Source organism: Musa acuminata, chromosome BXJ3-8 (assembly GCF_036884655.1).
Source record: "Musa acuminata AAA Group cultivar baxijiao chromosome BXJ3-8, Cavendish_Baxijiao_AAA, whole genome shotgun sequence".
Taxonomy (NCBI): domain Eukaryota; kingdom Viridiplantae; phylum Streptophyta; class Magnoliopsida; order Zingiberales; family Musaceae; genus Musa; species Musa acuminata.
The window spans coordinates 1,794,968-1,820,742 of NC_088356.1; the positions used below are offsets into that span (position 1 = coordinate 1,794,968).

Sequence of the window (25,775 nt, forward strand, 5' to 3'; positions counted from 1 at the left end):
ATGATTAATCGATAATATCATTCCTATCACATCGAGTATGTCATCCATGTATAACAATCATATAACAATGAAAGCTATAGATTGAGCGAAGAAAGAAGTCAATTTATATGAAATCTGTGTGTTGACCACGTCTTCGTTTGGTGTTCCATTACATGTTAGCAAACTAATTTGAAGTCACTGGTGCAATTGGGCATGGAGAGAGTCTCTTCTTTCAAATGGATGCGTCATGTAAGCCCATTTCTTGATCGAAACTTGATTTCTTCGACACATGCAAGATGACCCAAGTTAACTGGGCTCTATGGTTCATATCATCACTCTATAAGCCATCGTTCTATAAGCCATAGTATTGGGTCAAGCTAGCACTGGATAAACTATCGGATTAGCTTCAACTGTTCCCTGCTCTATATTGATTGGGAAGATACGATCCGTCCGATTAAGATCATATAACGGATACGTTATGTAACACCCCTTGATTAGTCCTACATCGAAAGTGGACAAGATTAAGATTGAGTTATAAGGATCTGATGAGTGTATTATTATTAACTTCAGCTTAAATATTTTGGTCAGTGATTTAGACCAAACAAAAGTTGATAGGCTAGTTAGCCCATGAGGCTCGGGTCATGACGGAGATTAAGCGATCTTATGTTATCAATGCTATTTAAACAATCTTTCGAATCAGGATTAGAGTCGCCAGCAATTCTTAATCGTCCGATTCAATTACGATTACGAAATCATTCATTACATATGCCGCAAGTAGAACTAAGATGAGGGCCATTTTCGGAATAAAAGATATGCTTTTCCTTCGTCGTACCCAACAGAGACTATGGGGGAGCTGAAGCGTTACAAGCCATAGAGCCTCCGCAGCCATCCGCTTTGTGGAATCGAACGGCTATGTTCAGTTCATTGGTGGTGTTGATCATTGATTACAGTACATAAACTGAACCCCCTCTTTTCTTCCTCCTCCCCTTCCCACGCTGATGAAGAGTTCCGGCTAGTGTCCCACTCTTGACCGTGTCCTCTTCTTTGACATGGACCCAGCAGCTGCACGTCCCCATGGCTTTGCAGGGAGGACCCCTCCCTGTAGTCCTGTTCGGCCGCCTCCTCCTTTGATGTCTTCGGAGAGGTTCCTTTCCGGTTATGGCCAAGAGGAGCCATGTGTTTTCCGGGATCCTGCAGAGAAGAGAGCACAAGATCATGGAGATCCAGAACGGTCGGCTGGTTCCCTGATTGGTGCAATAGGTATTACTCCTAATGCTGGTATTCTGTTGAATGCTTCCAGCTTTTATGGCGATCTTGTTAGCGATAGCTGCAAGAATGAGGTGGTGAAAAAGGAGGACCGTGGAGAAGAGAAGCAGGTGCGAAGCAGCTCATGGTCCTCTATTAATGGTGATGCTACTGCTGCATATGTCGTCAAAGGACAGTGGACAGCGGAGGAAGATAGGTAATGAGATCGATAGCAGGGAGTAGCCTTCTTATTCATTCCTTTAGGGAAGTGCAGGAGATAATTAATGGTCTTGCAAGTTCTGCTCGTTTGTGTTGCAGTCAGTTGGTTCGATTGGTGAAGCAACATGGCGTCAGGAAATGGTCTTACATTTCTAGGAACATGTTCGGTAGGATCGGGAAGCAGTGCAGAGAAAGATGGCATAATCATCTGCGCCCGGACATCAAGGTTCTGTCTTCTCTTCTCTTTCTGTCCATGCATGCGTGTTTCATGCTGATTCTTTCTTGCTGCCATTACTACTTTTTCAGAACAACCAAGAATATAACTCTTACATCTTATGCATGATAGGTCATAAATGTCTAATAACTTAACTGGCGCTTCAATCTCCAAACCATATATAAGCTTACTACAATGATCATAGCTTACCCAATCTCAATTCTCTGCCCATTATTTCCCAATAATCCACACTTGTGCTTAGTACTAGCAGAAGGCTCTGTGGACGGAGGAAGAGGAGAGGCAACTAATAGAAGCTCACATGAAGTTCGGAAACAGATGGGCCGAGATCGCAAGACATATGTCAGGCAGATCTGAGAACTCCATTAAGAACCACTGGAATGCCACCAAAAGGAAGATGAACGCCAAGACGAGCCGCAGAGGAAACCCAGACAACGGCGGAAGATGCCCTCCCTCCGTTCTGCAAGAGTACATCCAGAGCAAGAGTACTACCCTCGACTTCAACAAAACATGCAGCACCAAGACAACACCATCATCCACATCAACTCAAGATTCCACCGGCAGCATGGAGGAACGTCTCCTACACACGCGGTCAGCGGGAGGACTCCAGAGAGGGGAAACCCATGGTTCTTTCATGCATGGCTCGGCACTCAATCGTCTGGCCTTCGATGCGTGTCAGTGCATGCCAACGCCTTGCATTGGCGGAGGTTGCTATCCACCAACTGCACACAGCTGCAGCAACAACTTCAGTGAGTCCAGTCGCAGCACTCATCTACATTCCCGGAATTACGCGTCCGCTTCATCGACTGATGTGATCGGAATGGATAACACTTGGGAGCTTCTGAAAGCTCGAGCTTCTTCGACGAGTAGAAACAGAGACTTGGATCTGGTAGAGATGTTATCCCTGCAGTTCTCTTCCTCCTCTCAGAGTAGCAGCAGCCACAGTGCGTTACACGTTGCTAATTCCAAGTGCTTTTGAATCTTCAACGGGTCCACTCGGTCAACTCATCTCCGTTCTTTCTCAAACCACAACAGGTGGAGTTACGTGCATGCATGCAATGTGTGTCAGTGGCAGCACAGACGTGACTTAAACTTCCAATATGATTCAGTTGCTTAGCGGTATAGATAACACACAGGACAAAGACTGTTGTTGGAGCAACGCCATGGTCTTCTGTTTAAGCTTTTGTCTCCACTTGAGTTCTTCGGTTGGGATTTGTATGACATAACGCGTGAACTGCGAGGCGAGGCGTCGATTGTAATTTGCTTCCATTCACGCGAATTCCCCCTCGAAAGCACTTCCAGTAACGCTAATTATAGTATTTTCAATAATACCAAAGGAACACTATAATGTAATTTAAAATAATTATTTTTATAATATTTTTCTGATATTATTGAAAATAGTATAAGATATTATAAATTCAATATTCTAAAAATATTTTTATAGTATTACTGAAAATATTATAATAAAATGTTTGATATACACATTTCATACATCATTGATATACACATTTTCGAAGCATATCAATGACATATGAAATATTTTTAAACCATATCAATGGCGTATGAAATGTTTCGGAATATATCAATGGCATATGAAATATTTCGGAGCATATCGTATGAAATGTTTCGGAATATATTAATATCATATGAAATATTTCTCAATTTTAGTATCAAAATACAATACAGGGATACAAGAGTTCATAGATAGTCACTCATTGAATGTAGAATTGTAATATCGTTTCATTGAAAACTTATTTTCTTCATAACAATCGAGGAAAGTTAAGATACCGGGCTTAGTTAATGCCCGAAAGTTAAGATCCAATCTTAGTATGATAGCAGCTTTGCTAGGTCAATACCAATTCAAATTGGAGATGGATGGATCCAAAATCAAAATTAGCTTAGATCAATGATTCGATGGTTGGAAACCAAACCAGAAATATGGATCGATTTCGATTCCTAAAAATTAAATTGGGACTGATAATTTCAAATCCACTAAATATAAATAGATTTTACAGTATATTGATTAATATCTTACTTTAAAACTTATTGTTTTGGGTTTAAATCTTGATTGAATATTTGTAATATATTTTTTAATTTAAATCAATGAGTCAAATTAAAAATCGAAACTAAACCATTTCCATAACCACAAGTTTGGATTTTAAATTTGATGAAATATTATTTAATTTAAATTAGTGGGTCAAATTAAAATCGAAACTAAATCAATTCAATAATCGAAATTGGATGGAAGTAAAACCGGCGGTTTGGGAACCGAAAAATCGTGGTCACCCTCCCTACACGCAGCCATGTCCAGCCAAAAGCAAGCTATAATTAGATACGATGAGAGCGGTGCACTGAGGGTCGCCATCGAGCGAATGCTTCTCTTTGAATCCTTCCCCTTTCACGGTTAGGGGATGCCTTTCATGGCCTCCTTAGCTAGGCATGGCGGTGCTTGACTTTTTGGTGCAAATCGTCGTGGTCCCGTGGTTGGTATCCGCCACTAAAACCCTCGATTTCGATCCCCCCACCACCCCACCACCACCACCACCACCTACCAGAAAGACGATACCTTTCGCTGCCTAATCTACCTTCTTTTGAACGAGGCTCGCCACCCGCCTTCCATGATCACAGATCTCATCTCCCAGTACTCCTGTCCTGTCGTAAAGCAACGCTGCAGCAGAGCACGAGCTGCGCGTACGTACGCAACCCTGGCGATTGCACCGGGTTGATGATGTCGACTACACGGGAGGAAGGCAGCAGGTCGGTCTTCCAACTCCTGTTGATTCTCTCTCTCTTTCTCTCACTCTCTCAAATATGCTATGAACATGCTGCGGTTTGGACCAGCGATGATTGAGAGTCACTCGGGTGCGCAATTATGGATGCATTTGGAGAGTTGCAATAGGTATATGTCTCGGTGTGTTGGTCAAATGGAGCGAGAAATGGACCATTAGTAGTTGTCTTCACTGTTTATGACCACATTACTCGACAGATTGAGATTGTCCACGCGACATGATCATACTCGTTTATAGATCTTCTGAATCAATCACACTAGTGTTGAACACACTTGAGTGGATATGCATAGAAGATTAATTACTTGGAAGATTGCTGTTGGTGGGTTATTGCTTTCTACTAGATGCTAATGTTGCCTCGGCAAAGAACAACATAGATCGATGGGATATTCTCAAGACTCGCTTCTTAGTTTACTCTAAAAACACTGCACTCAAATCTTATGCTAAATGATTCCTTTGAACAAAATACATATGCCATGTCCGAGGTAGTGTTGCTCTCTGTCGGTGCTCATATAGTACGTGGATGATGCATGTGGGAGTCACAGTAAGGAGGAGGAAGAAGAAGAAGAAGAAGAGGACCAAATTGCTCAGAGTTTCTAGCAGGCAGTAGTTAGTGCGGAGGACTCTAAATTTGGTCCCTCCATTTCAATCAGATCGATCCACCATGGGGAGAGTGAGAGAGAAAGAGAGAGAGAAAGAGACCCTTTCCTTTGCTCTCTGGTGCCTTGTTCACTCGATTTTGTCCACATTAAGTATACATAAGCTTGGGCATACATCATCATCATGTACTGCTGGTAAGGGACAGTGAAATGGATAGACGCTGTGCATGCATACAGATGGAACGAGACAGGAGGGGAAAAGTGGTTTCTTATCCTGGTTGAGCTGCAGAAGCTGAAAGGTGCAGGCATTCTCTATGTGCAACAAAGCATGTGATGTTTCATGATGTATATATAGATGCTTGACCAAAGTTAGTGATGACATTGTTCAAAACCAACATTAATACTGGTGTAAGAGTTTAAGCTACTGATGCTCTTATGTGGTCAAACCGATGCTCTTATATTGGTATCTCAAAATCGACATATCATAAACGAACAATATAGATTGGGAACACTGTAGTTTATATCATGTATAAACTATATGATATAAAAAGATCATTCGTGCTCGTGGCTGCCCTTGAGGTCCAATCTCCAACGTGTATTAATAATTCATATGAAATCTTCCCAATATAATTATTGATGCCCAAAGGTTTGAACTTCACTGTAGAATCGAACCATGTTGTATTGTCTCTTCTCTTGTAACGAGACCTATATCGAGTATGCCTCCCGAGAAGATATTTTCTTATGTTAAAGTTAGGCAATGATATATATTAATCATTGTTACTTATTTATATTTATTTATTTATTCATGTATATATTCAAGAAGTAGTATGAGAAAATGTTATAATCTACCGGACTATATCCATTTATGGCTCTCACATTGTAATGGATCCATACCTTTTTTTCATAGGTTATACTTCTAATATAGATTACTCAACATAGTCACATCAATATTATTAATTTAATCTAAAAATTAGAAGAAAATAATTATTAATTATTTTTTAAATGATATCTTCATATTAAAATTTTAAATTCATCAAATCATAAAGACATAAGACATCAATATCTCAATAGTTCTCAATAGTCGTTGATCAACCATAACCCTAATTCAAATAATTCAATTAATTTAAATCAAATTTAATTTAATTAACACCTAATGGAATCAATCTAAAATCCTTATAAAACTGATTTGGAATTTAAAATCCTAAAAGAATAGATGATCTTACCTCTCTTTGAAATCCTTTACTCAAGTCTCTCACTACCGAGCTCGATAAGGAATGAGCTCTCCTCAAAAGATAAACATTAATTTAATTTTTATTTTTAATTTTTTTATTTTACTTTCACACACAGGTATAATTATAATATTTATTTCTTATGATTCACATGTGAAAATAGAATTTAAATTATTTACTTTCTAAAAATTATATTATTTAATAAGAAATAAATCAATTAATAATTTAATTGATTGATACAACTTCTAATTTGTTGACATGATTAAGAAGTAAATTAATTATTTGCTGCACAAACTAGAAAATTAATAAATTAAATTAAAAATATATATATTATTTATTATTATTTGACTTATGTTAAGGGAGAAAAAAAAAATCATCAGTGATTATAATAATATATCCTACGGACAAATTTCTACATCCACGGAAATATCAGATTTACGTATCCCATCGTCTCCTTAATCCCAGTAATCATTGTAGTTAAGCTTACATCAGCCTCCAATGGAGGATCCCAAGTAAGTAACGAGGACTTGATCTATCTTATCACTGTCTTCAGATAAAAAAAGTCTTCATTAGATGACTTCCAAATAAGCCACAGCCAGATAAGTAGAGAGGAGGGATCTCTCTACTTACCCTTCTCCAAATAGACATCTTTAACTCTCCCATCGACATACTTGCTTGTGTAGATGGACGATCGAACAGAGGAGATGAAGATGGCATAACGTCGACGATTTTAAGGTGCATCGTTAAATCTACAGATTAGATGTTATTGGCTTCCTCCTCGTCTTCCGTTCAATAGATATATCTTGCATCTTCTTACTTCCTTCTTATCTTGCATCATTCACAAAGCGTCACTACAACAACATTAAAGAAAAAACAAAAGTACAATGTCCCAATTGTTTAGGATTAAATGTAGAAAAGAGTTCTCCAAATTCCGAATTGACGCCACATAAAGCTACTTTGAAAAGATTTCTTTCCATGGAAACATGGGACATACCAAACCCAATTGGCAACCCTAATCAAAGGCCTTTTGACCATTCCTACTAACGAGTCATGCTTTCCCGTCCCGTCGAGAAGCATTACTATATAATTTGGGTGGGGGAGGATTTAGGTCAAATGTAAATTATGACTCTCACTATCTAAAGATGTTGTTGATGGTCTTAGTTCCTAACAATGCTGTGCAAGATTCCGAGGTACATGAAGCACATGACGTTGCGTCCAAAAGCAAATAATTAGTCATTATCACATTAAGCTGGTCGAATTTTTTCTCATGCGTTCTTGTTCAGATTTCTCATATATTCTTATTCAGATATATATTTCTCATATGTTCTTGTTCAGATTTCTTATATATTTTTATTTAGTTTTATCATATATATATATTTCTCATGTGTTTTTGTTCAGGTTTCTCATATATTCTTGTTCAGTTTTCTCTCACACACACACATATATATATATATATATATATATATATATATATATATATATATATATAGGACTTAAATCTCGTCTTCACTATTTTTTCTTTTATAAGAGAATTAGTATTCAAAATTCAATTAGATGATAATTCACTATTTTGTATCATATGATACTACTGAAATATAATAAAAATAAATAATAATTAACTGACATTAATGAGAAAATTGTATAGGGAGGATGGAATATATATATATATATATATATATATATATATATATATATATATATATATATATATATATAAGATTAAAAATAAGCAGAAAAGACTTAGCTAGCTAGCTAGCTGAGTGTTTGATAGTAGTATCACTCTTAAATTACTTTTTTAAAGATATTAATTAATTTAATTGGTAAATACTTCGATAAATTATCATATATATATTTTTTCAATTTTAATGAGGTCTTCGTCGCTTATTTTGTATAAAAAATAAAAATAAAAATAATATTTTCGAAGTGTATAAGGATAGACATGACTGATAGTTTCCTACTCCTATGGTTTGGCCTCTTTGGCGTTTTCTATTACCACAGATTTGGGTGAGAGAGGTGTTGGAAAAACAGTTGAATAAAAAGAAGCAGCTAATGGGTGTGTTGGAAACAGAAGAAAAAGAGATCAAGCGAGTATGGGGTGGAAAAGGCAAAAGGAAATAAAAGAAGGAAGAATGATGAGACATAATTGGGTCAAAAAGAAGGAAGAAAGGGGATTGATGGATGCGGCAGTCGCCCTCACCGTTTTAAAAGGCATTAAATGCCGTGAGATAAATGCAAGTGCGTTAGCTAAGAATGATCTGTGTATGTAATAATGCTGGACGATTGATGACTGTGCGTGTGTGGGAGAGAGAGAGAGTGAGAGAGAGAGAGATGGTTGCAGCTTAAGAAACCTTTGGTAAAGGGCAGAAAGTTACCGAGCGAAGTCAAGAGGTTGCAGCCACTCCTACCGCTGACCATTGGGAGACTGCCAATCAAAATCCAGAGATCGACTCATCTCCACGAATCCAACCTCTGTATCTCAAGCTGCTGCTGCTGCTGCTGCTGCTGCTGTTGCGACGAAGAGCATCTCGGCTAAAAGGCTGCCACCAACACTCCCATCTCTTCTCGTGCTTCTAGCTCGAAGCGCGTGTATTTACTGCGGTTCTTCGGCGTAGAGAGAGCGTGTGTGGTTCGAACAGTAAAAGGAAGGACGGCTCGGTCAGTGTTCGAACGAGAAGTGCGACGGAAGCAAAGGTTAGGAGTACGTCTCATCTCGCTTCCGTCCTCGAGTCTCTTTTCTTCTGTTTCTGCCACTTCCCTTTTGGCTGCACAACCTGCGCACGCCGTCACGCTTGCCGAATGCCACCTTGCAGTGTTGTTACGGAGAGGGAAGCGAGGACGCGCGTTACTCTGCTCCTCACCTTCTAACGCATAAGCTCTAAGCAGCGTCAGCGTCGGCTGGTGCGTTTATCTGCTCGGAGTTGCTCTCTTCCTGGGTTGAATTCTCTTCTTGCCCAGTAATAAGAGGTAAGCAGCTGCTTCATGTTGATTCGGTCACTCACCAGAACTAAATCTCTGGGTGTCTTCGCTGTTCCCCTTTTCTCCCCCTATCTTATCGCTCTTCTCTTGACTGTGGTGTCTTTTGACGTCCTACTCGCGTCTACAGTGATCCTTGTCGTGTTTCTCTCTATTATCCATATCTCGAAACGCGTGGGTAGATCGGATCGGCTTCCTTGGCGCTGTTGCTGTTGCTGTTGGGAGGACGAGGAGACCGGTGAAGGGAGGCCCGTGGTGAGGCTTCAGCAGAGGAAGGAAAGATGCCGCCGCAGACGCAAGCCGAGGAGGCTGCCATCGTGGCCAGCGGCATCGCTGCCTTCAACAGTGAGATGGAGCAGGGGAGCGGCGGCAAGGAAGCGGACGGAGGGAGGGACTCCGCGTTCACCATGAAGAGCCTCCTCTGGCACGGCGGCTCCGCCTGGGATGCCTGGTTCAGCTGCTCCTCCAATCAAGTACTCCATGCCGGCCGATCACATATTAACCAAGAATCCAGTTTGTGTGCCTTCTCCTCTAAAGAGGTGGCAAATCTGCAGGTGGCGCAGGTGCTGCTGACGCTGCCGTACTCGTTCTCGCAGCTGGGGATGCTGTCCGGGGTGATCCTGCAGCTGTTCTATGGCATCATGGGCAGCTGGACGGCGTACCTCATCAGCGTTCTCTACGTCGAGTACCGGACTCGGAAGGAGAAGGAAAACGTCAGCTTCAGCAACCACGTTATCCAGGTCAGATCCTGCTTTCTTGCATCCTTCACGAGCTCTCTCTTTCCTCTGCTCCTACTTTTCCCCTGTTCCTTTATGTTTCCTTGATCTTCCTCCTCTACCTACGTGCAGTGGTACGAGGTGCTTGATGGACTGCTGGGGCGGTACTGGAAGGCCGCCGGCCTCGCCTTCAACTGTACCTTCCTCCTCTTCGGCTCAGTCATCCAGCTCATCGCCTGTGCCAGGTTCGTTCTTTCCTCCAATTTTTTGGATCTTAACTGCTCGTTGATACATGGAAGTTCTGCTTGTTGTGGTCTGATGATGGAGCAGCAACATATACTACATCAATGATCGGCTGGATAAGAGGACATGGACGTACATCTTTGGCGCCTGCTGCGCCACCACCGTGTTCATACCCTCCTTCCACAACTACAGGTTATGGTCCTTCCTCGGCCTCGGCATGACCACCTACACCGCCTGGTACCTCACCATCGCCGCCGTCGTCCACGGCCAGGTAACATAGCATCATCCACAACAAGAGTAGTGAAAGTAAACGGTAATAGAAACATGTTGCGTGGAGGATCAGATGAACTCAGCTTGGAATCTGGTTTGTTGGTCGATGACCTTCTTCTCGTCCCCACTTCGGCCCCGAATAGTATCGCTGCTGTGTGGAAGAGGGGAAGGAATCATGACAATGATGCTCTTCTTTGGGTGGCTGATGCAGGCGGAAGGCGTGGCGCACTCGGGTCCGACGAAGCTGGTGCTGTACTTCACCGGAGCCACCAACATACTCTACACCTTCGGCGGCCACGCGGTCACCGTGTGAGTGCTCCACACTTGAGTCTCAGGTGTACGTGTCAGGGAGACGCGTGAGTCACCTGTGGACTACGAGCCAGGGATGCCCATGGGTTGGGCGAGGGGGGCCCGCCCGCATGGTGACCTGGCGGGGAAATTTTTACTGCTGCGCTCACTTGTTCGTGTCCACAGGGAGATAATGCACGCCATGTGGAGGCCGCAAAAGTTCAAGTACATCTACCTACTGGCGACGCTGTACGTGTTCACGCTGACGCTGCCGTCGGCGGCTGCCGTGTACTGGGCCTTCGGGGACCAGCTGCTGACGCACTCCAACGCCTTCTCGCTGCTGCCAAGGTCCGGGTGGAGGGACGCCGCCGTCATCCTCATGCTCATCCACCAGTTCATCACCTTCGGCTTCGCCTGCACCCCGCTCTACTTCGTGTGGGAGAAGGTGATCGGAGTGCACGACACCCGGAGTATTTGCCTGCGAGCCTTGGCTCGCCTCCCCGTCGTCATCCCCATCTGGTTCCTGGCCATCGTCTTCCCCTTCTTCGGGCCCATCAACTCCGCGGTGGGCGCGCTCCTCGTCAGCTTCACCGTCTACATCATTCCTGCTCTGGCTCACATGCTCACCTACCGGACGCAGTCTGCACGACAGGTACCATCCATCTGCTTTCACATCTGGTCTCGATGGTTAGTTAGTAAGCGAGTACTGCTACAGCGTTCAACATCGTCCTGCGTCTTGGCTGTGGTTGCAGAATGCCGCCGAGAAGCCGCCCTTGTTCTTGCCAAGCTGGGCGGCGATGTACGCGGTGAACGCCTTCGTGGTGGGGTGGGTGCTCGTGGTCGGCTTCGGGATCGGCGGGTGGGCCAGCATGACCAACTTCATCAACCAGGTCGACACCTTCGGGCTCTTCGCCAAGTGCTACCAGTGCCCTAAGACACAGCCACCCCCTGCGCCCGCACCACAGCAGCATCACTGAACCACCTGCCTCTCACACACACCTTGAAACCTGCTCCATAGAACAAAGTTGTTAGTCGACCTTTGGATATCAGTTAAAACTGTCACATACAAAGAAAAGGTGAATGGTTCATTGTGGGCTGGCCCTCCTGCCATCGCCCGGTGGTGTTGGCTGATCTGTTACAGGTTTCTATTCTTCGACTCTCAGTCGCATCGTTTACCATGTCATACTGTAACTTCTGCCTGATGAATGCTAGTCTTTTGTCAAAACACAGTGCAATTCCATGTTAACCACTGGTGGCCGAGAGAACTCTTGCTTTGACATAACACGGATATAGACACTTACAAGAGACAGGCCAATGTGAGCGCAATTAATGTATGCTTGTCTGTAGTTGCAAAAAATGGTCCCTGTTGTCTAAGCAAATGCCTAGCCAAGGGGGGGGGATTACTGTTGTGGGGTCTCGTGCGGGCGGTCTCTCTCTCTCTCTCTCTCTCCCTCTACCTGATCTCCACGCTTCGTGCTGCTTCGGCAGCCTGCTAAGTTTCCATTTTAACCACATGAAACTGAGCATAAGATGTAAACATGGCATTTACGATTTCTCTTGAGGCTTGTGTTTCGCTATAGGATATGATGAGCGAAACCACATGTTGCCACTGCAGATTCGGTGTTCATCAGCACTGTTAACGTACACAGAAGAATATTAGGTATTACTGCTTTCCATAAGCACACGGGATACAGACGATGAAGTCGAAGATTGTTTAATATTGGACGTAGGCGATGAAAATACTTACAAATAATAGGAGGAAATAGCATTGCACTCGCTTGATGTCATCAACGTACTCGTATTGTTTCATTCGGACAAGAGTCCCTGGGGAAAACTCAATACGATGATAAGCACCATATCTGCTTGATGTTATGATTTGCTCGACGGCAATAACCATAATAAATTATTAGATATCAGATAAATGCCGGAGAAACGATGCAACCTACAATTTCATCTTATCATCCTTTACGTAATCTCCAAAGACAATTTTCACAACTACATGATATGTTCTCAGTTTTAAGAATCTTACAAAGTGCTTCACAGGATTCTGAATTCACAGAAATTAGTATGGCAGCAAATGATAAGTTTCAATATCCGACGTCTCCCACCAATGATAAGCTTCGTCCTAAAAAACGAAGGTAATCAGACAACTCTTTTACTGTTAAGACTGTAGAGGTTAACTCAACCAGAATCTTGGAGCTGTTGAACCACGTTCAGCTGCAGCCCCACTGTTGGCCACCTTTTGAATCTGATCTGAGAATTCATTTGCCTGCAAACGAAACTTAGAAGCTTAGTTCAAAAGGTTTACAAGAACTGGCACGGTTTGAGATAAAAACCAAGTCGATTTCTAACATCTTATTCAAATTCCAAAAGTTAAGAAGAATATGACAATATTCTAATTAAACTGCTGATAAAGATACCTCCAGGAAGCTATTGCTATATTAAATCTTTCAAACAGAATACTAGATACAGGTTTCATGGCTAACATGGCAAAATTTTGATCACAAGGGCCATCCATTCATGAGTCAAAAATATTCTCATCCATTGTCTGATTCAACTTCAGTGATATTAAACCATTTGGATGATATCGCTTACTCATCAATGAAAAATGTGAAAATTGTAAAGGTTCATTAACAGCAAAAGATTTGTTGGCTTTGCAAATTGAGGTACTGTGCATTTTTAGAAATATAAACATTGCAACAGTAGGGGAATTTTCAGCTTAAGGCCAATTTGGTCAGAGGACAGTGCCATCTGCATTCAGAAAGATCTAATCCCTAACATGCCCGCAAGGGGGAATGTCTTAGTAAACCAGGAAATAAAGTCAGGAAAATTCAGAATAGCATTCAGATTTCCTTGGCTCTTTAGACCACCCATTGGGCAGAGGGTCATTTGGACACTAAAACAAGGATAAAAATAACAGAACAGTTATTAAAAGCATAACATCATGGTAGGAAAAATGCATTACTTGAAATCCTAACTTGAAACACAACATCAAGAACCCAAAAAATATAATTACTCCAAAATTTCTTCCAGCTAACCTTTTCATCAATCCACATTAGAGTGCTCAGCTGATTGTTAAGTATTCGGACAACAACATCAAGTGGAGTCATACCGTCAACCATATCCATATCACCACCCTAGAAAGAATTATATGTAGTTAATACTGTCAGCTAGAAGGATAACTGTCTGAGGCAAAACTCTTGCAGGATTTTACCTGAGAAGAATTCACTGTTTGAATTACTGATTTTACTTGTTCAGCCATCTTTTGCATTTCTCTTTCAATAAACTCAGCTTGTTCACACCTGACATTTAACAGACAAATTAGAAAGATGCTAATAAAATGCTCAAGTTTGGAGTAGCAACACATATTAATCATCAATTAGTATTTAAAATATCTGAAGAATTTCAGGACATAAGAATTCTAAATAAGACACTCATATTGGATGCTGATTAGAAACTGAACATAGCACATAAAAGTATCAATTTGTTTATGGTGATGCTATTTTGAGTACAAACTCAAAATACCTACACATACGAGTATCATATAAAACTTGACCAGAACCTGATTCACATAGTTGAGCCCCAGTTTTAGCCACATATAGGTTTTCTTTTACATAGATCATCAGAAGTGATTTGTAGTTTTGTACTTCAAAGACATTTACTCAATTAACAAAAACAGTTAATTGGGTAAATTATTTAATGCCACCAGAACTGATAAAGCTATTTACTCAATTAACAAAGACAGTTATCGATAGAAAAGGGACATTTTGTAAGAAATTATTTAATGCTTTCAAAGACATTAATGTTCGGCTGACTTCTAAATCTTTCAATTATATCCTCAAAGTAACTTCATCGACGAACTTTTTCACTTAAAAGGCGTAACAAACTAAGTTTGTTTCAGCAAATATCACTCCTAAGGATCAATAATCACTATTACCAACTAATAACATAAAAAAAATTAGCCAGATGTAGTTGTACTGTGGATGAAAAACTGAAATCTGCATAATATTAATACCTAGCTTTTGTTCATAGCCAATTATCAACTCCTTAAATAAAAACCATTGTATTATGAAGAAAGAATTATGATTTTACAAAAAGACTAATAAGCGCCAGTATCTCTGCATTCAAAGAAAGAGAAGACCATTTGTACCCAAAGCCAACATTCAAACGGCAAGAAACTCGTCAAGAAGTAGGTTTCTCTTAAAACTATAATTGGTTTCTTATTAACTTGTCATTATACTCAGGATCCATAAACAGTAAATAACCTTAATAGCTTTCCTGAAATTTTCTAATGTAATTTCTGAAAGCTACAATAAACCAAAAGATAACTCACTTAGCATGTCATCTTCCAAACAGAGTAAGATGGAAAACAGAAAAGGACACCAGAAAAACGTATCCAGCTATAACCTACATAAACTGGCATGCCAGCACAAAGCTACATTTCTTAATACTCGTAATCATGCATCATTGTCTGTCCAACTCTATATTGCACACTAATGAAAGCATCGTACTGCTAGATCTCCCATCAGTAAAACAGCAGTGGACATTGTACCCAACAATTAAATGGTTTTCAAAAAATATAGGAACGAAAAATGTTTTATGATGCTTCTCATGGACCTGAAATGGGCATCAATGCAGCAAGACATGTTCAATGGTGGTCAGTATTAGCCTTAACCAGGTGAGTGACCCTAGTGGGCCCATCAGTACAAGGAAACCACACCAAACTGGTCACCCTATCTCCAGCATGGCTGGCTGGCCACTTGGAAGACCAAGGTGCCCTGTAGATTGAACTTTCATAGCTTAAGAGACCTCGTATTGACCAGGGTATTATGTCGAAGAGTTTGGACAGCTTCGAAGCAATTCTATTCAAAATCAGGGAATCAAATAAGGCCACAAGAAAAAGCCTAACTTGAAAAAGCTTACTTATGGCTGCTCAATGCCACTAGGAGAGGGAAAAGAAAGCTTTATCAGCCCCGTACAAACGTGTAGAAAACTGGGATTTTCAAAATAAGGGCCCCACAGCCCAGCCCAGAGTGCTGAGCCAACCTTATTGACTTTGTGGAAGGGTTGGCCATCGTTCTATGGAGCACCAATCCTCATTGACCCCTAAGAGGATTCAGAGCAAAAGAAACAAGGATTGAGGGGTATGTTGGTCCAGAAAACAATCAATACTAGCATGACACTTTTCTCAAGAATAAAAGAAGCCTAACTAGAAAGGGATAACAGAGCACTATCCATGCCACATAAAGATAGCAAACTGGAGGTGAAGGTTTCTAAGAAGCACTTCATGTTGCCAAATTTTCACACTATATCTAGGACTTCAGGAGGCCACACCAAATCTCTTAAACAAATCTGTCAGGAAAGTTGGACCAATGGCAGTAGAAATGTTTTCAAAAAATAAGGAAAAAATGAGTTGAAGTCCAATTCTTGATTTCGAAAACATATCAGCATCTTTGCTCATATTTTACATAACCCACAGGCCCATCCAAATTGAGCCATCAAGGTTTGCTTGATTTCAGCTTCAAATTCTATGCAAATGCCATGATCTGTGGCTGACCATCCGAAATTATAAATTTGTTACAGTACTAAGGACAAACAGCATTCTCAAAGTTTAAGTTTCAGTAAAAAGTTAATGTTAGAAAATTAAGTAATTTACAAGCATGTTTCAGAAAAACAGATCATAGTCCTATCTGTTGTACTAAATTTTATTTCAATGTCACATCAGTTAAATAATTATTATCTGTAACTATAATAATATAAAGAATATGTTTTAACATGCTTCAATCAGCATTCAGAGACTAAACAATATTAAAGCAGGAGAAAAGGTTAGATAACAACTAACATTGAATCTCTCACAGAAGTGGCCTCATCTTCCAAAAGCAATGCCCGTTCATCCTTATATATACGCTCAGCTTCTTCTTCCATGCTCTCCAGAGCCTTATCAATCTTGAAACCCAAAGAGAGGGGAAAAAAATTATTATTGCAGTATAATGAAACTAATTAGAACTGGAGAACGCACAATATAGGAACAAGTATTAGTAAAGGAGCAGAAGTGGACCAGAAAAGATAGGAGCATGACCAGAAACACCAAAAGCAAGTCAAATTTAGTATAAATCAATGAATTAGTTGCAACAAACCTCTTGTTGATGAGTTTCAATTAATTCAAGTTGTCGTACTAAGTTAGTTTGAGTCTCCACAACTTTTGCCACTTCAGCCTGCAAATCAACCAAAAATACTAGTAATTAGGCAGTTAGGCTACAGAGATGGAAATTTACAATTTTATAATTCAGTTTAAATTGCCCATAACATAAGAATGTTGCATAAAAATGAAACCTGCCTTACTGTAATTGAAAAATAGAAATCATCTAAGATTAGTGGAAACACAGAACCAGGTAACTTTTCAGAGAACTGATAATCAGGATTACATCAACTTGCAAGTTCTCCAGGAATAGTTAAGTGAGGTGACCAAGAGCAGAGGAGCATTTTTTGGGAATGAGCAAAATATGAGATAATTGACATATTTAGCAGTCATTCTGGAAGATGCTTTTAATCATAAAGTCATACAATAAAAGATTAAACACTACACATTCATCATGATCATAAAGATATTTGTTACAAATGCTTTAATAAAATTTCTATATTTTATCAACTGCTTTTCCTTTTTTAGATCATAACATAAAACAACAGCATATAACATTTGGTCAACATCGATCTTTTCCCACCAGCCAGGCAAAACAATTCAGAAGTTTTTCACTACCCAACATGACATGACATAAAGAGATAAAATCCACTTAATATGGATAAATAACAAAAGAATTCAGAACCGCTGAATTTAGTAAAGCACACAAAATGCTTAAAGGAACAGCTAACTGATGAACAACAATGTACTGCATCCATTGCATACCTCCAGCCTAATGAGAATATTTCGGTTTTGTAGAATCCTCCTGTCCCATTCAGCTATTGCTGTAGCCTGCTTTTGGAACTTTGAAGTACGCTCCTGTAGCTCAGCATTCCAGTCCTTAATTATCTGGTTAGATAAGGCCAACTAGTTAACTAGAAAAAGAATGGTGACAGAAATACCTAGATACTCTTTATCATCATATGGAAGACAAAATATAACCATCACGAATATTTGTGTCACTTCTGCTGTTATTCTGGCATAATAAAACAACAGATAAACATTTCCATGTAGCTCTTATATATGCAAGATTTCAGGAGGTTGCTCTTAGAGTAATATCTGAATGTTCCATTACACAGAAGGTCAGAAGCAAATCAAAGAACAATACCTCCTCGACAGTTTTCCCAACAATTTCTGAAGGTAATTTTGGTGCCTGGGTTGTGGCTGAAGTGGTTGTAATAAGTCTATATCGTAAAGAAAAAGAGAGCATGAAAATATAAAACAATAGATCATATAAATGTAGCCATCTCTTAAAATACAAAAAACAAACACAAGAAAGTACACAAACCCGCCACTACTAGCTTGAACTGATGGCGTTAAAGGTTGACTTGTGGCAGCACTGGAACTTGCCACACTAGCAGATGCTGAAGTAGAGGAACCTGAGGAGGAACTTCTTTTCTTAGATTGGTATCTAATACAATGTTCCATTGATTATGACAAAATGAAAAACTGGTTTTTTTCATGTTCAAGCAAGCAAAAAAGAATGAAGAGAAGTTCGCATATTTAGCTACTGAACCAAGGTAACAAAATCCTGAACATAAGGAACAGAATGTTCAAATTGGTTTTCTTTAAAAAAAAGGAATGAGATATATTCTGCAGAGTACGCAGAGCACAGCATGTGGCTACCAAACAAAAGACTATTTTAACCACAGAAACCTCATGCAGCCAGGAGGTTACAAACATCTGACATCTTGTAGATTTCCAAGCTAAAAACAATTACAAAAGATTAACATGTTTAACAAGATAAACATAAGTGTCTGACAGCCTAGTCTTCCCACAAATCAATGATAACCAGAAATCTGATTCATTTTTCTACCAAAATCTGAACATTAAGCAAATAGCTTTGTTGGCATCTATTGCACTTAAATGGGTATGTAAGCAACAAGAGAAGCAGAGATGAACAAGACCACAATTTGTCTACTAAATGTTAGATGGACAAATGTTTCTCATCAATGAGGACCCAAAAGCACCACATTTCGGAGCTTGATTCTAAAGCAAGAAGCATACGGGTCATCAAGTACCACTGTAAGCAAGCCATTTTAGAGCTTGATGTGAAGAAGCAGGCATACATTGGTCATTAATCAGGTGGCATATCCAACAAGTGCAGCCAGCTTCATCAGGTAACAGTTGGAAGACAACATCTAGAATATGATAATAAAATATGAAAAGAACAGAGATAAAAGCTTCCAAGCAATCTCAAGGAAGATATGGTCATCCTTTTTCATTGCATCTTAGTTGTTCATTCTTTTCGTAGTTCGGGATGAGCTTTGGCTCTAAGTTGAAGTCACTTAGTAAATCGGATGATTGGGCTTCTCATTATGAAAACTGACTATATACATTCACTCTCTTCTGACACTGCAAGACAGGAGTCTCATGCACCGGACCACACTTTTTTCTACCTACTATTTCCTCATTTGAAAGCCTGAAACGTATGCTAATAAGATGCATAACATCTATATAAGATGATGCAAAGAGTCCTAATCTGTAATAAAGCAGACTTTTTTTATAAATAATAAAGGAGACCAAAAGTAACAATCAGTCAACAAGAACATGCATTTATGTTATCATTATTTTCTTATTCTTTACTACCTTAGGCTTTGAACTATCAAATACATCAAATGATGCATATACAGAAAATGGAGCATATGTAGTACAAAATGTACATGGATCAGAATCTTGAAGGACTACACCTGTATAAAGAAATAAGTGTTGTAGGTGTACTACATTTTATTTTTCAACCTTTACATGACATCTTTGTGATAAGATACCACTAACTATTCTCTTAAATACAAATCACTGATCATCCAATCAAATAAGGGAAATACCCAACTAGAAGCATAAGAACAACTCTCCTTGATTATCACTATCAAAGAAATCTACACCAAGTGATAGGGGTAATAATGGCGACATGACGTGCCACGACGTCAGCCTCACCTGGGCGCCACTCTGCCCGAGGAGGAGGGCAATAATGCTGACTCGACGTGCGCTGACGTCACCCGCTCTCAGACAACGACTTCATCGTTGTCTGACCCCGCGCGCTTGACCGAGGCAGAGGAGGACGACGACCGATGCTCGCCCATACCCTGCGGTAGTTCGATTCTCGACGCAACGCCATCGGTAATGTCAGACGCCATCAGAGGTACGACCCTGCTCCTACAGGCAGGCACATCAGGTAATACTAAACTGCCCTATAAATACCCCCGAATTCTAAACGAGGGGGGAGGACACTTCTTCACTAACAGACTCCTTCCACATCATCTGACTTGATCGTCGGAGGGGTCAGGCCGAGCTTCCGACCCGACCTGTGTGCAGGTACGAGGGCGAGGTTGCATCTTCCCAGCGCCGCGGAGAAGCTTCACTCCCCACGCAACGTCCTGCCCGGACCATCGTAACCGGCCATCCCAGCGGCCTCGACGAACGCCGCGCAAGATCCCCGCGCATTCCGACCCGAACCAAGCCGCGTCAGCCCCGAGGCTACGACTCAAAGTTGTTTACCCTAACATTTTGGCGCTAGAAGGAGGGCCCCGAATGTCGAGCGATCAGCAGATCCACTCTGGCGAACCCGCAGCCATGGGGTCGCGTCCGGTCAACACCCCAGAAGAACATCCCCTGCGTGATGAACCCCGAGACGAACGCCCTGCCACGACATCCGAGCGCTACTGGCGGCTGTTCAACGACCCGGGTTTGTCGCCACCCGACGCCCCCGCCGGCCCGTCGCCTGTATTGCCCGAAGCCTTCCACGACCTCGCTCATCAAGTCCGAGCACTGGCGGGCATGGTGCAGACTATCATCCCGCTCGTCTCCCAACCGACGCCCCCACATGTAACCCAGCCTCTGCAACAGCGGGAGCCCCCTACCCGGACTCATGCACCACTTCCCAAGCTCCCTACTTCGCCTCGAAACCGAACAGCCCAGCCCGGGAACCGAGAGGCGGAAGACATGTCGAGTCGCCCAGAGCCTGAGGCGCTATCCGCGGACTCGACGAACGCCCTGCAAGCCCAGTTGCGCCTCGTTAGTCAACGCCTCGACGAAGTACAGCAGGAGGTTCGCAGGTCAAAAGGAGAGCTCGGGTCAGACAAACACCAAGGGTCCCCGTTCGCGCCCGAAATACAAGATCAAGTGATTCCACCGCATTTCCGACTCCCTTCGCTGGACGCCTACGACGGCATCGCTGACCCAGCGGATCATGTAGCCGCTTTTCGCGCCCAGATGGCGCTATATGGGACTTCTGACGCCTTGATGTGCAGAGCGTTTCCAACAACTTTGCGAGGTCCAACCCGCGCGTGGTACAGTGGCCTGAAGACCGAGACCATCACTTCCTTCGACCAGCTCGCCAAGAACTTCGAGCTCCACTTTATGGCCTATGCACGGCCGAAGCCTTCCGCGGCACCGCTCCTCGGACTCAAACAAGGGGAGGACGAGCCCCTCTCTCATTTTGTGGATCGCTTTGCCACGCAAATCCGGGGCCTGCTGGACACTCACCCCTCTCTGTTAGTGCAGGCGTTCATGATAGTCCTACGACCTTCCAAATTCCTCTGGTCCCTCGCGAAGCAACCTCCCACCACGGTGCCAGAGATGCTCCAGCGCGCTAACCGGTACATCGCCGCGGAGGCCTGGGCGACCGTGAGGAGAAGGGACGACCCCCGACCGCGGGCTCCATAACAAAGGTCAAGCACCCGCGACGACTACCCCATGTAGTCCTCATGAAAAGAAATCCAAGCCCTACCTCAGCCTTTTCCAAGTCAAGGTTCAGTATCTACCTGACCCCCTCTCGGCTCGTGGCTTAAAATCTTCTGAATCTACATGGCTCGGCCGCAGCCCGCTTGCGCCGAGCTCCTCGGCCACAGTCTGCCGAGCAAACCTCAGGACGGCTTCCCCACCTGAGTTGCATCCCTCGGTCGCAGCCCGCCTGCGCCGAGCTCCTCGACCACAGACTGCCGAGCCCACCACAAGGCGGCTTGCCCACCTGAGTTGCATCCCCCGACCGCAGCCCGCCTGTGCCGAGCTCTTCGGCCATGGACTGCCAAGCCCACCTCAGGGCGGCTTTCCCACCTGAGTTGCATCCGCCGGCCGCAGCCCGCCTGCGTCGTGCTACTCGGCCGCATGTTGCCCGAGACCGCACCTGCGCGGCTTGCCCGCCTGCGTCGTGCTACTCGGCCGCATGTTGCCCGAGACCACACCTGCGCGGCCTGCCCGCCTGCATTGTGCCACTCGGCCGCATGATCTCCGAGACCACACCTGCGCGGCCAGCCCGCCTGCGTCGTGCTCCTCGGCTTCATGCCCCCGAGACACACCTGCGCGGTCAGCCCGCCTGCGTCGTGCTCCTCGGCCCCATGCTCCCCGAGACACACCTACGCGGTCAGTCCGCCTGCGTCGTGCTCCTCGGCCACATGCTCCCCGAGACACACCTGCGCGGCCTGCCCGCCTGCGTCGTGCTCCTCGAATCATGTCCCCGAGACACACCTGCGCGGTCAGCCCGCCTGCGTCGTGCTCCTCGGCCCCATGCTCTCCGAGACACACCTGCGCGGTCAGCCCGCCTGCGTCGTGCTCCTCGGCCCTATGCTCCCCGAGACACACCTACGCGGTCAGTCCGCCTGCGTCGTGCTCCTCGAAACCACCTCCCTCGCCGTGGCCTAGCCGCCCGCCTGTGTCGTGCTCCTCGGCTTCATGCCCCCGAGACACCTGCGCGGTCAGCCCGCCTGTGTCGTGCTCCTCGGCCCTATGCTCTCCCAGACACACCTGCGCGGTCAGCCCGCCTGCGTCGTGCTCCTCGGCCCCATGCTCCCCGAGACACCTGCGCGGCCAGCCCGCCTGCGTCGTGCTCCTCGACCCCATGCTCCCCGAGACACACCTGCGCGGTCAGCCCGCCTGCGTCGTGCTCCTCGGCCCTATGCTCCCCGAGACACACCTGCGCGGTCAGCCCGCCTGCGTCGTGCTCCTCGAAACCACCTCCCTCGCCGTGGCCTAGCCGCCCGAGACGTGCTCCACCTCATGTCGCCTAAGACTACTGCGGCGCCAAAGGACAAAGTCATGCATCGGACTCCCCCAATTGCAATAACCGACGCATAGCTTCTGCTTGGGGGGGGGGGGGGGGGGAATATGATAGGGGTAATAATGGCGACATGACGTGCCACGACGTCAGCCTCACCTGGGCGCCACTCTGCCCGAGGAGGAGGGCAATAATGCGGACTCGACGTACGCTGACGTCACCCCCTCTCAAACAACGACTTCATCGTTGTCTGACCCCGCGCGCTTGACCGAGGCAGAGGAGGACGACAACCGATGCTCGCCCATACCCTGCGGCAGTTCGGTTCTCGGCGCAACGCCATCGGTAATGTCAGACGCCATCAGAGGTACGACCCTGCTCCTACAGGCAGGCACATCAGGTAATACTAAACTGCCCTATAAATACCCCCGAGTTCTAAACGAGGGGGGAGGACACTTCTTCACTAACAGACTCCTTCCACATCATCTGACTTGATCGTTGGAGGGGTCAGGCCGAGCTTCCGACCCGACCTGTGTGCAAGTACGAGGGCGAGGTTGCATCTTCCCAGCGCCGCGGAGAAGCTTCACTCCCCACGCAACGTCCCGCCCGGACCATCGTAACCGGCCATCCCAGCGGCCTCGAGGAACGCCGCGCAAGATCCCCGCGCATTCCGACCCGAACCAAGCCGCGTCGGCCCCGAGGCCACGGCTCAAAGTTGTTTACCCTAACACCAAGTCTACACAAACAGATGCAGTGACAGAAAATATAATATATCACTGTGTAAAAGCATTATACCAGATACCAAAAATTAAGAGACAAAAACAAGCCTGGATTCATTTAGAACAAAAGGAGTACCAAACAACAAAACTGCTGGTGTGGATTGAAGTGGAGATGATGACATTGTTGATGGTGTTGCGGAGGTTGCTGAAGACGCTGACATGCCAAAGCTTGGGAAAGCACCAGTAGCTGCAGCAGTAGTTGTTGATGTCAAAGAAGATGATGCAGTGGTGGATGCTGCAGCTGCTGACGTAGATGAAGAAACTGAAAACGACAGAGAAGATGCAGCTGCCGAGGCAAACAAAGAGGAAGCTGTAGCAGGGGGTGTTATAGCTGGCACAGAAGTTATAGTGCTTGCAGTTGTCAATGCCGGTGCCATGGTTGATATGGGTGGTGTGGAAGAAGACCCAAATGACAGGGTGAGAGGCTTCGCAACAGCTGCAGCACCGGCGAAGACAGGTGCCGCAGAGGCAGTTGCAGCAGCAGGCGAAACTGCATTGCCGAACCCGAAGGAAGGCTGGGAAGCAGCCGATTTTGCAGACCCAAATGAAAAGCCAGATGCTGAGGAAGATGACGGGGAGGTTGTGGCCGCAACAGGCAGTGATAAAGAGGTACCAGCAGATGATGACGAAGCAATAAAGGAGTTCTGAGGTAAGGATCCACCGGTTCCAAAAGAGAACGCACCAGTCGAAGCAGTAGTAAACGAAGAAGACGACGAAGACAGGGGAGATGCAGAGGACGAGGAGGAGAACAAGGATGAGAAGGATGGAGTTGATGTCGTCGTCACCGTCGCCGTCGCGGCCACTCCTGCGGTCGAAGGGGTCGAGGATGAGGCAAAGGAAGCGAAAGAAGGGGCAGCGCTAGCTCCGAGAGTAGCCACTGAAGAAGTGAGCACTGGCGAAGCGGAGGAGAACGACAAGGCTGCGGCAGAAGAAGCAGAAGACGAGGTTCCATGTAGCGGGGAGGACGCGGAAGATGAAGACCCGAAGCCGAATAGAGGAGACGATGTACCGGATCCGAAACCGAAACTAGGGCTCGCAGTGGAAAAAGGAGAAGCTGCTGAGGAAGAAGAAAACGTCGCGGAGGACAAGGTCGAGGTGCCGAAATCTGAAGCGAAAAGAGGGCTCGGGGAAGAGGGAGGCGCGGCGGACGACGAGGAAGAGGAGGCAGCGGAGGTTGATGCTGAGAAAAGGTTAGCCGTGGTCGCGGCAGGTGAAGCCGCTGAGGAGCCAAGGGTTGAGAAGCCGAATAGAGACGGGGAGGAGGCGGAGGAAGAAGGGGTTCCAAGAGAGAAACCGGTTGCAGGCGATGAGGCGGCGGAAGTGAAGCCGAAGCCAGAGAAGGCGGGGGAGGAGGAGGAGGCGGTGGTGGTGGTGGTGGTGGAGGAGGAGGAAGAGAATAAAAGGGAAGGGGTTGTGGAGAAAGAGAAGGAGAACGGAGATGAGGAGGTCGCTGAAGGGGTTTGGGACTGGAAAGAAAAGCCCTGGGATTGCGAAGGAGTGGCCGAAGGGAAGGAAAACGACGGCGAGGAGGCGGACGAGGACGACGAGGAGGAGGAAGGAGGGTTGAAGGAGAAGGCCATGGTTTTCGACCGCCGCTCCTTTTCCCCGGCCAGCCAAGGCTGCCTCCGCGTTTCTGTTCAACTAGTTAGGGGTTTTCACTTCAGATCGGAACGTTTGCAACGAACCGAACTCCAAAAGCCTAAGCCCATAAGCCGGTCCACTAACGACGGCCTGTGGATAATTGAACTTGGAAATCGGACTCGAGTTTTCCTTCTTTGGTTCTGGATTATATAACATTATTAATATTTGATTACTAATTCAACTAAATAAAAAAAAAATTATTCAGATAAGCTGAGAAGTCATTCGCTAAAAAGTTATTTTTATCTTGTAACTTAATTCTTGGATCAAACTTCTACTTTTTTCATCGTCGACACCAAAGAATAACCACGTCAATTAAGGCTGCGGACTCGATTCAGAGATGGATTTCTACTGGCAAATAATGTACGGGGCATTAGCCAACGCAGATGCGTGGATACACCAATTGAGAGCCAAT

General features: G+C 44.4%; 3 protein-coding genes across 6 annotated transcripts; 2 read left to right on the forward strand and 1 right to left on the reverse strand.

Moving 5' to 3' along the window:
* The first annotated feature begins 1,028 nt into the window (after positions 1-1,028).
* LOC135645668 (transcription factor MYB119-like) lies at positions 1,029-2,654 on the forward strand. The gene is made up of 3 exons (XM_065164294.1): positions 1,029-1,441; positions 1,543-1,669; positions 1,929-2,654. Exons 1-3 carry the CDS (start codon positions 1,029-1,031, stop codon positions 2,652-2,654), a joined length of 1,266 nt encoding a protein of 421 aa, XP_065020366.1.
* Positions 2,655-8,620: 5,966 nt separating this feature from the next.
* Positions 8,621-12,025, forward strand: LOC103994040 (auxin transporter-like protein 4). Of its 3 annotated transcripts, none has more exons than XM_065161380.1 (9): positions 8,621-8,987; positions 9,100-9,253; positions 9,393-9,735; positions 9,817-10,002; positions 10,111-10,223; positions 10,309-10,492; positions 10,703-10,800; positions 10,966-11,431; positions 11,532-12,025. In XM_065161380.1, the coding sequence occupies exons 3-9, from the start codon at positions 9,544-9,546 to the stop codon at positions 11,754-11,756; spliced, it is 1,464 nt and encodes a 487-aa protein (XP_065017452.1). In that variant the 5' UTR covers positions 8,621-8,987; positions 9,100-9,253; positions 9,393-9,543; the 3' UTR covers positions 11,757-12,025. The 3 variants fall into 3 exon arrangements, with proteins under 3 accessions (XP_065017452.1, XP_065017451.1, XP_009412579.2); XM_065161379.1 differs by having other exon boundaries at positions 8,621-8,980; XM_009414304.3 differs by having other exon boundaries at positions 8,621-8,980; positions 9,445-9,735.
* A 692-nt stretch (positions 12,026-12,717) lies between these two features.
* LOC103994039 (nuclear pore complex protein NUP62) lies at positions 12,718-25,367 on the reverse strand. Of its 2 annotated transcripts, XM_065164592.1 has the most exons (10): positions 24,405-25,367; positions 23,799-23,909; positions 18,246-18,336; positions 18,066-18,141; positions 17,684-17,806; positions 16,917-16,994; positions 16,622-16,725; positions 13,994-14,081; positions 13,818-13,916; positions 12,718-13,048 (listed from the first exon to the last, which is right to left on the reverse strand). In XM_065164592.1, exons 1-10 carry the CDS (start codon positions 25,300-25,302, stop codon positions 12,956-12,958), a joined length of 1,761 nt encoding a protein of 586 aa, XP_065020664.1. In that variant the 5' UTR covers positions 25,303-25,367; the 3' UTR covers positions 12,718-12,955. The 2 variants fall into 2 exon arrangements, with proteins under 2 accessions (XP_065020664.1, XP_009412577.2); XM_009414302.3 differs by having other exon boundaries at positions 23,799-25,366.
* Positions 25,368-25,775: the final 408 nt, after the last annotated feature.